The 11,608-nt window shown below is 18.0% G+C and overlaps 3 protein-coding genes across 3 annotated transcripts; 2 read left to right on the top strand and 1 right to left on the bottom strand.

Moving 5' to 3' along the window:
* Positions 1 to 1,403: 1,403 nt before the first annotated feature.
* Positions 1,404 to 3,734, top strand: PGSY75_1462900 (hypothetical protein; the record flags this gene model as incomplete). The annotated part of the gene is made up of 1 exon (XM_018788312.1): positions 1,404 to 3,734. The coding sequence occupies one exon, from the start codon at positions 1,404 to 1,406 to the stop codon at positions 3,732 to 3,734; it is 2,331 nt and encodes a 776-aa protein (XP_018639684.1).
* Positions 3,735 to 4,449: 715 nt separating this feature from the next.
* On the bottom strand, positions 4,450 to 5,753 carry PGSY75_1462800 (glyceraldehyde-3-phosphate dehydrogenase; the record flags this gene model as incomplete). The annotated part of the gene is made up of 2 exons (XM_018788311.1): positions 4,450 to 5,379; positions 5,670 to 5,753. The coding sequence occupies 2 exons, from the start codon at positions 5,751 to 5,753 to the stop codon at positions 4,450 to 4,452; spliced, it is 1,014 nt and encodes a 337-aa protein (XP_018639683.1).
* Positions 5,754 to 9,659: 3,906 nt separating this feature from the next.
* On the top strand, positions 9,660 to 11,063 carry PGSY75_1462700 (putative cytochrome c1 precursor; the record flags this gene model as incomplete). The annotated part of the gene is made up of 2 exons (XM_018788310.1): positions 9,660 to 9,734; positions 9,954 to 11,063. 2 exons carry the CDS (start codon positions 9,660 to 9,662, stop codon positions 11,061 to 11,063), a joined length of 1,185 nt encoding a protein of 394 aa, XP_018639682.1.
* Between the last annotated feature and the right edge of the window lie 545 nt (positions 11,064 to 11,608).

Raw genomic sequence — 11,608 nt, 5'->3', positions numbered from 1 at the left:
ATATATATAAAATAATAAAAAAATTTTAAAATAAAAAAAAAAGTAGATAATATTAATTTTTTTTAAAATAAAAAAAAAAAAAAAAAAAAAAAAAAAAAAAAAAAAAAAAAAAAAAAAAAAAAAAAAAAAAAAAAAAAAAAAAAAAAAAAAAAAAAAAAAAAAAAAAAGAGAATAAAAATTTCACTTTTATAATTAAAAATAATTTTGTCTATTTATTATAAATATTATTAAGAGAAATATATATTATAATATTTATGTATTTTTTATAATTTTTTTTTTTTTATTTAAAGTTGTTATATAAAAATTGTATTTGTATAACTGAATATAGGAAAAAATGTGTATATAAAAAAATAAAAGTCATATAATTATATAATATATATATATATATATATATATATTTTAGTTTTTAATTTTTTTTTTTTTTTTTTTTTTTTATATTTAATTTTTCTGTTACCCATCTATTTTAAACTCTTATAAATATATATGTTATAAATAACTTATAAATATATACATTATATAAATAACTTATAAATATATACATTATATAAATAACTTATAAATATATACATTATATAAATAACTTATAAATATCTTTTTAAGAATGATAAATGAATAATTATTCTATGTTAATAAATACGTTCGTTTGTTTTATGTGTACTTATTTTGTATTCTCCAAATACAGAAAAAACAGTGAAGCATTATCTTGAAAGTTGTAGGGGAAAAAAAGAAAAAAAAAAAAGAAACGAATCAACAATACAGGGATTTAATAAATATAATATGTAGAGATTTATTATCAAATATATATATATATATATATGTATTATATATAATAACTTAAATTTAAAATTTTATTTTTTTTATCATATTATTAATATTTTTTTAATTACAAATACGTTCTCTCCTCACGATATATTTTTTTGGTATTTCCATATATAAATAAAGAAAGAATCTAATATATTCCTTTTTTTCTTTTCTAACATTATAAAGAAGAAAAATATAAAACATTTCTTTTCTTCATTCAATTAATTATTTTTTTTTTTTTTTTTTTTGTTTCTAATTGATTATATCAAAAAAAAATATATGAAAAAAAATAATATTCATTTAGAGATAATATATATCGTTATGTTTTTGTTCTAGCATGTAATAATTTTTTTAAATATTTTGTTAATATTTTTTATATGCATAAAATAAAATTAAAAAATGAATAATATTAACTTCTTCCTTCTACAATTGTGTAAATATATATATATATATATATATATATATATATATATATATATATATATATATATATATATATTTTCCTTAATAATAAAAAGAAGCATATGTATATATAAATATATATAATATATATTTATTTATTTTTATATATTTATATTTTTCTATTATTTAATTTTTTAAAAATGGTTAATTATAAGAGAAAAAAAAATCGTTACAAAAATATAATTCAAAAACTGACTGAACTTATACAAAATAATAAGAATTTATTTGTTTGCATACAATGCTGTGATAATAACTCGTATGAAATTTATAATAACTTAGTAGAGTATATAAAATTAAATTTGGATGTGTCTGAAATATGTATTATAGATATTGTAAGTATATATAATTGTAAAGATATTAGTAAATTTCTAAAAGATATATTTTATGATTTTACAAAATATATAAAAAGGAATAAAATTTATAAAAGTGCTATTATTTTACCTTATTTCGATGACTGGATAAAATCCATTAAGAATAATAAAAGAAATACAAGGCAAGATGTTATGGATGTTTTAAGAAGAAAATTTACAAGAAATTATGATGAACACCAAACAAAATCATATGATAATGAAATACATATGAATATATATAATACAATTTATTACTTAAAAAATGAATTATTAGAACATTTAAATAAAAAATTTTGTATTAAATTAATTGGATTTTATAAAACTCCTTCTATTTTTAATATGTATGATAATATATTTGATTATAATTTAAGAATTTCTAAATTTACTAGATCACATATATTATATTATATTCAAGCAAATAAAGCTATGAATAAAGCTTTTATAAAAAAAAAAACAACAAATCTATCTATTCATAAATTATATAATGTTATGTATAAAAAAATTGATTATGTAAAAACACATGATAATATTAATTTGTTTAAATGCTTTTTTAAATATTATTATCGAATACAAAACCAGCAATATAATAACAAAATTAACAAAAATAAAAAAAAAAGGAAACAAAAGAAAATTTTATGGACACGCCAAATTACATATGACACATTAAATATCAACGAAGTGTCTTTACCATGTAAAAAGATATCTATATTTAATATGTTAACAAATTTGAAAGCTTTTAAAAATATTAAGAAATACAAATATTTTCTGTCTCAAAGGAAACATTTAAAAAATTATAATAATAAAAGAAACAGGACATTCTTTTCAATTTTTTTTTATTTTCACAATGATGTAACAAAAAATGTATTATATCGTATATCTAAATATTATATTACAATAGAGTTTATAAAGCAGCATTTATCTACTCTTCTTAAAAAAAATGTAAACATATCAAGAAAATATAAAAATATAAAAAATTATAATAGGATTAGTAAAAATAACAATTATTTGGAGGATCAACAAAATTATATTGATAATGTAAATATTGATGGTGATATTATAGACGACATAGATATAACTGTAGAAGGAGTAGATGATCAAACTAAGTGTGAGAAGAAAAATAAGGGTTGCAATAAAAATAAAATGAATTACCATAACAATAATATTAATATGGATAATAATAATAATAATAATATTAATAGTAATGATATCAATATGTATAATAATCATATGATTAGAAAAAGAACTGTATGTAAACCATATATTAATAAATATATCATAAAATGTAATAGCTTAAAAAAAGATAAAAAGTTAGTTAATTTAAGGAAAAAATTTTTATTAGAACGAAACAAATATCAATATGATTCATATAATATTTATACTTCTGAAAAAGGAAAAAAAAATCCTATTCATTTTTATTTTAACAAATTTAATATGCCCAGTAGTCTTTTAATACATGGAACAGATGGTGTAGGAAAAACAACTTTAATGAAATTTATAATAGAAATAATATTGTCTAGATATAAACATATTTTTATGAAAAAATTTTATACTCTAAATGAATATGATATCAATTTAGGTTGTGATGCTTTTGCATCTGATAATAAAATAATAGATACAAAATGTAAACCTAAAGAAACGCTATGTGAAACTTATAGAAAAACAAATTTACTTGCAAATAATTTAAAGGAATTAAACTCGAGACAACTATATTTAAACACAATGAAAAAGAGTATAATGAAAGAAATGAAAAATATCTATTATGAATTTAAAAATGTATGTATTATTCCATTTGAAAATCATCTTTTAGTTAATAAAACAATAGGTGAAAATAGTAAATATATTAAAAATATTTTTTATGTTGCTTATAAAAATCAACCATCCATAATAATTTTTGATAATATCGATTTATTTCTAGAGAAAAATAACTATTATAAACATCAAGACGTTGATAATCAAAATCAAGATGTATATAAAAATATATATAATTTGTTTATACATTATTTAAGTATATACATAAATGATTCTCATAGAATTAAATTTGTTGCCACTACTCGTATACATCCAAAGTATTTTAAATTCTCATTTTTAAACAAGATAGAAAAAATTATGTTCCTATCTTGACAGTTTGTATTTGTTACATGATATTATACTATATTATATTATATTATTTTATGTACATATATATATATAAATATATATATTTGTGTACATTTTTTTTTTTTTTTTAAACCCGTAATATCCTAAGGATATTAAAATATGTAAATTAATAATATATATATATATATTATATTTAATGATTATATCATAAAATGTTATAAACTTTCTTCTTTTTTTTTTTTGTTTTATTTAAATATATTTCTTTACTTTTCTTTCCCTATTATTTTGATTTTTATGAAGGTCTTTACAGTTTATAATTCAGTTATGTTGTTGTAGTGAAAAATGTATAAATTATTATGTATATGTTCATTACATGAGTAAATATATTCATATGTAAATAAAGTAACATTAAAATATTTCGCGATAATAGAAAAAAAAAAAGAGACATAAAATATAATCCTTCGTAAAAAAATGTTATATAAACGTTAAATGAAATTAATGTATGGTAAAGATATTACAATCGTCGATTAAGGTTGCACATATGTTTATACATATATATATAATTACTATATTTTTTTTTTTTTTTTTTTTTTTTTTTTAATATATAAATTATGAATATGTATAATATTATATGTGTATAAAAATAGGTATATCAAAATAATGTCTATTTAATAGAACATGTAATTTAATTTTCATAAAATACATATAATATATATATAATACTTCATGCTTACATAACTTAGTTGTTAGTAATGTGTACGGCTAAATCAAGAACACGGTTTGAGTATCCCCATTCATTATCGTACCATGAAACTAATTTGAAGAAATTGTCGTTTAAGGCTAAACCAGCTTTCATGTCAAAGATTGATGATCTGTTATCATGAACGAAATCTTGAGAAACAACTTCATCTTCAGTGTATCCTAAGATTCCTTTAAGTGGACCTTCAGCAGCTTTTTTAATTTCTAAAGCAACTTCTTCATATTTTGCTGGTTTTTGTAATCTGCAAACTAAATCAACAACTGATACAGTTCCAATTGGTACTCTGAAAGCTACACCTGTTAATTTTCCATTAAGTTCAGGTAAAACTTTTCCTACAGCTTTAGCTGCACCAGTGGATGCTGGAATGATGTTGGATAATGCACATCTACCTGCTCTCCAGTCCTTACCACCTTTTGATGGACCATCGACAACTAATTGGTTGGCTGTGGATGCATGAACAGTGGTCATTAATCCTTCAACAATTCCAAAACGATCATTAACTACTTTAGCTAATGGAGCTAAGCAGTTTGTGGTACATGATGCATTGGAAACAATAAGTTGTTTGCTATCATATTTGTGGTGGTTAATACCCATAACATAAATTGGGGTATCATCCTTTGGTGGGGCAGACATAATAACCTTCTTGGCTCCTCCCTTAAGGTGACTGCTAGCTAATTCTTTGGTTAAAAATACACCAGTTGATTCACATACAACATCAACATCGCATTTTCCCCAAGGAATTTGAGATGGGTCCTTTTCAGCAAAAACACTAACTTTCTTGTCTCCAATTAATAAAAATCCATTAGCATGGGTTACATCACATGGAAATTGACCATGTACTGAATCGTATTTCAAGAGATAGCATAAGTGGTTAAGATCCATAAATGGGTCATTAATAGCAACTACTTCCTAAATATACGAAAAATGAGAAAATATATATATATATATACAGATAATTATATAAATAAATGGTTTATCATATACTAATTCAATCAATGCCAAATAATATATTCATTAAGATAACTCAAAAAGGTAATATATCAATAATATATATATATATATATATAATATTTATTTACAATATTAAACATATTTACATTATGAAGCATAAATATATATAAACAATTTTTATAAACATAATATTATATATATATATATATATATATTTATTTATTTATATTTATATATTTAAAACTTACGATATCCTTCCTTCCAAAGGCTGCTCTAAATACTAAACGTCCGATACGACCAAATCCATTAATTCCAAGTTTTGTTACTGCCATTTTTGTTAAAATATTAAATATAATAAGAAAAGAATTAAGAAGCCCAAGAAAAAATATATGTTTTTATATAATATTCTTTAATATTAAAGAAAATATAATTTTTATTTTAATTTTAAGTTTTTATATATTATAAAATTAAAAAAAAAAAAATAATTTTTATTATATTTATTTAATATAAAAAATTTTAAGATGAATATTCTTAAAGTATAATATTTTTATATAATATATTATTTTTTTTTTTTTTATGAAAATAATAATTTTGTATGAAGTTTTAAAAAAAAATTTAAATAATTAATTTATATAGGAATTATATTTTTATACATATTATAATTATAAATATTTTTAAAAATTTCAAGATGGGGCCAATTTTAAATAAGCGCAAGAAAGTTAAATTGAATCTGCTAAAATAAAAGCAAAAAAAAAATAAAAATAATAATATAATAATTTAGTACCTATAAATGTGTTTTTTGCTATGGAAGTACATGGTATTTTTATAAAAAGTATTTAAAAATATACATTTTAATTTATAATATAATTATATATAGGTATAATAATATATATATTATATATTATTTTGTTGCTAGTATTTATTTAAATAAGCCTTATTGTTTTTTGTATTTTTTTTTTTTTTTTTTTTTTTAATTTGCATGTGTGCGAACATATAAGTATTCACATAAAAGATATAATATGTATAAATAATATATAATGTTATGTATAATTTATAATATTTTTTAATTTTTTTCGATTGTTATTTATCATAATATTTACTAGAAATGTTTGTATTCTCATTATATTTTTTATATTATATCTTATTTTATATATATATATATATTTTAAAATAAATTATCGTTGAATTTATTATTGTGACCACATTATCATTTTTTAAATTTAGAGTGAAAATTAACATAATTTATATATATATATATTAAATATAAAAAAAATAATATAAAGCCCAATATCTTGATCAAATTATTACAGATTTATATAAATGAGTTTTTATGTTATTAATATATATATATATATATATATATTATAATATATTTAATAAATAAATATTTATTATATTATGTTATATATATTTTTAATTATTTCTTCATTTTCCTTTTTTTTTTTTTCCTTATTTTGCTTATAAAAATTTATTATGCAAAAATTAAATACTGCCTTGGGATATAATAGATATATAAACCAACCCCCTTTATATATTGCATGTTAGTATATTTTATATATTTATTACAAAATACATAACAAAATTATAATATAATTATATAAATATTTTATAATTATATAACGAATATTATATATATATATAATACATATGTATAATATATACAATACAGGATATTTAATAAAAATTGAAAAACAAAAAAAAATTTATTATATATATATAGGCATATGTGTTAAGAAAAACACATACTTAAATATAAATAAATATATATATATATATATATATATATTAAATGATTGAGTTTTTTTAATTTATCTTTCTTTTTTTTAACATTTTAAAGGTTTAACATATTTTTTTGTATATATTCAAAATCATCCCATTTTAATTATCATACCTGTGTTATATTATCTCACGTACTATTATATAAAACACACCTCAAAAAACAAAATAAATATAGTTATATTAAGATTTTCTGTATGTATGATTGGTGTAATTTATTGTATATAATGCTTTTATTTATGTGCATAATGTTCACTAATGAATTTTATAATATTTGTTATTAAACGTTTATAATATGTTTGTAATTTTAATAATGAATTTTTCAGTTTTTTCAAAGTACAAAAAATAAGGTATTATAAAAATAACCTTGAAATTATATATTCACTAAATAATATATTTTTTTTTTTTTTTAACCATAATAATATATTATATATATGTATAAAATTATTCTTAAAAATATTTACGTTTCTTAATTTTATTTATACGTATAGGGTTATGATTTCATATTTACAACTTTTAAATTTTCTTATTATTTTATTATTAATGATTAATAGAAAAATGAAAACATGCTTATCTTTATAATAAATTAAATAAAGGCCAAAATATATATACATCTATATATATATATATATATATATATATATATATATATATATATATATATATATGGGCCTTAATTTATTTATCTTTTCTTTAAATTACATATGTGTAACATTGAGGGTAATATTTTTTCAATATTAATATAAAGAACAACATCCCTTCTTTTAACCATAGAATATATGTTAATATGCATATTAAATTATCACATTACATTGTAAAGGTTTATTTGGATTATTTGAAAAAAGAATGATAAATTATACTATACATATATATATATATATATATATATATATATTAAATTAATAAAATAAGGAAACATGTAACTCATTTATAATATATAAAAATATATAACACACAACTTTTAGACACCTTTCATCATACTTAAAATTTATATTTTAAATATAAAGTTCGTTAAATGAATATATTGGACATTATATATTTATTCACAACAAAAAGATAAAAGAAAAGAACATCTTATGAATTTTTTTTTTTTAATAACATAATTTTATTTGTCTATTGAAATATATATATATATATATATAATACACAAAAAATTTTATTTTTTATAATATAACTTTTATTTTTTTCTTATTAATTGATTCCATATATTATATGAATAAATAAATAAATATATATATATATATATGTATCCCTTATCATATAATTTGTTATGACATTATTACATTTAAAGAAAATATAAAGAAAAATATAATACAAAATATATTTTTAATTTCATGTAAATATATATATATATATATATATATATACATATAATAAAATATATCTATTTATATTTAACTTTGTATTAAAAAAATTCTGGCATATGTTTTTTACTTAATTTTTTTTTTTTGGTGGTAAAAAAACAATTTATAAATTGTTAATATTATATATTTAAAAATATAAAGAAGAAAAAGAAAAAAAAAATACATATAATGAAATGCATATCTTTTTATATATAACATTATATGTGTATATTATTTTACTGCTAATATTTTCCTTTTCCATTTTTTCGTAGTCTTTTTTTATAATATATTACACAAAACTAAAAAAAAAAAAAAAAAAAAAGTAATAAGTAAATTTTTAATATTCATATATAAGTAAATATAATACATAATATTACATATTTTTATATAAAGTTTCTTTTAAGTCATATTTTGACTCTGTTTTTTTTTCGTTTTTTTTGTTATTCGCCATATTTTTCTAGGCATTTAAAATTTACATATTTGATATAATATATATGGGATGAGAAACACATAAGAAAATAAAGTGTATTTTCTTTATTTAATATATAAAATAATTTCTTTTATATTTTGTTTTACATTTGTATTTTAAATATATTATAATTTTCCCTGTTTTTTTTTTTTTTTTTTTACATTATATTAATAAATAATATAATACGAATATATTATATGTATGTATACATTATATATATTATAATTTTTTTTTTTTTTTTATGTTAACAACCTTTGTTTCATATGAATAATATATGAAACGAAATTATAATTAGATATTTAAATGAATAAGATATACAAAAAAAGATAAATATATTTAAAAAAAAAAAAAAAAATATATATATATATTTTAAAATATATAATAAGATGATATATTAATTAATGTGTAGAATTCTGTAAATATATATATTATAACATATATATATTATATATATATTGATATATTTCCATATATTGATCATTTTTTTATTCTATTTTTATGGTTTATTTTATATATATATAAAAAATTATTAAATGATACATTTAATTGCTTTGTAATTTCCCCTTTTTTTTTTTTTTTTTTCTTTTTTTTTACTTATTATAAGAATATTTAGGACCAATTTTATAAGGAAAAAGAAGTTATCATAAAAAATGGCTGGCGGGGGAGCTATGAATAATTTATTTCCAGGATACAAAGATAAAATATGGCTAAAACTTCCATATCATGTAAATAATTAAAAAATATATATATATATATATATATATATATTATTAATTTTTTTTTTTTCTTTCTTTTTTTTTTTTTTTGTTTAAATATGTTTATATGAATACAAATTTTGTAACATATATGAAGACAGATATACATGCACATATATATATATGTATTTATTTATTTATCTATCTATTTGGTCTTTTTTTCGTATTTTCTTATTTTCCTCTTTGTAGTTTCGATTATATTTGATTAAATCATGGAATAAAAGCTTCGAGAAAGATATGTTTAAGGCCAAAATAAAAAACAACCGAATAAAAATTTTGAATTATTATATATTAGACAAATTTAAACCAAACGACAATTTTAAAAACACACACACAGATTACAAAAGACAGATATGTAGGGGTACATTAGAAGAAGGTTGTGATTTTTATTTACCAGATAAAAAGAGTCAAGATAGATTAAAAAATCACTTTGAGCCATATACAGAAGAAGAAAATGAAGAAAGAAAAAAATATAAATATTTAAATTTAAAGTATTATATATTATTTGCATTAGGATTTACAATAGTACATAATACTATACAATCAAGACCAGTAGCATGGTGTATGGATTCTGAACCACCACATACACCTCATTATCCATTTTGGTTTAAATCCATGTTTCATTCACATGATATACCTAGTGTAAGAAGAGGATATGAAGTATATAGACAGATATGTGCTACATGTCATTCTATGGAACAATTACAATTTCGTAGTTTAGTAAATGAAGTATATCCTGAAAATAGAGTTAAACAAATAGCTGCATCATATGATATTTTGGATGGTCCAGATGAAACAGGGGAAATGTTTACAAGACCAGGAATTTTAACAGACTCATTTCCAAAGCCATATCCAAATGAAGAAGCAGCAAGATATGCAAATGGTGGTGCATCTCCACCTGACTTGTCAAGTATTACAACAGCTAGACATAATGGACCAGATTATATTTTCTCATTATTAACATGTTATCGTGATCCACCAGAAGGAGTAGAATTAAGAAATGGATTATATTATAATACATACTTTGAAGGTGGATCAATTTCTATGCCTCCTCCACTTCAAGATGATATGATTGAATATGAAGATGGTACTCCTTGTAATGTTTCGCAAATGGCCAAAGATGTTGTAAATTTCTTATGTTGGGCTGCTGAACCTTCTCATGATGAAAGAAAACTAACTGGTCTTAAATTAATTAGTGGCGCATTTGTAGCTATGGTTCTAATGACCGTATGGCAAAGATTCTTCTGGACTATATATGCAACCAGAAGAATTGACTTTGGAAAAATCAAATATTTATAGATATACAACATAGGAGAAAAAGTAACTAACCTAAAAAATAATGAACAAATAATACTCAAAGGAAATAATATATATATATATATATATATATATTTATTTATTTATTTGAAATAAAATTATTTTATATATTTGCTCAAAGAAAATATTTCTTTAGCATTTTTTTTACATATTTTTTATATTTTATATTTTTTTATATTTTTTATATTTTATATATTTTTTATATTTTTTTTGTATGTTCTATATGTTTTAATTAATACTACTTATATAAATATCTTTATTATATATCCATGGAACCATATAACCTAAATAGTATAAAAGGGGAATAAATAAATACACATATATATATATATATATATATATATATGTTTACCTATTTATTTTCATATATTTTATTTTTTTTTTTTTTTTTTTTTTTTTTTTTTTTTTTTTAAAAAAAAAAAAAAAAAAAAAAAAAAAAAAAAAAAAAAAAAAAAAAAAAAAAAAAAAAAAAAAAATTTTAAAAAAAAAAAAAAAAAAAAAAAAAAAAAAATTTTTTATATATTTAA

Source organism: Plasmodium gaboni, chromosome 14, assembly GCF_001602025.1.
Source record: "Plasmodium gaboni strain SY75 chromosome 14, whole genome shotgun sequence".
In the NCBI taxonomy this organism is placed as follows: domain Eukaryota; phylum Apicomplexa; class Aconoidasida; order Haemosporida; family Plasmodiidae; genus Plasmodium; species Plasmodium gaboni.
The sequence above is the reverse complement of the archived record's forward strand: the minus strand, read 5'-3'. Positions and strand labels throughout refer to the sequence as shown.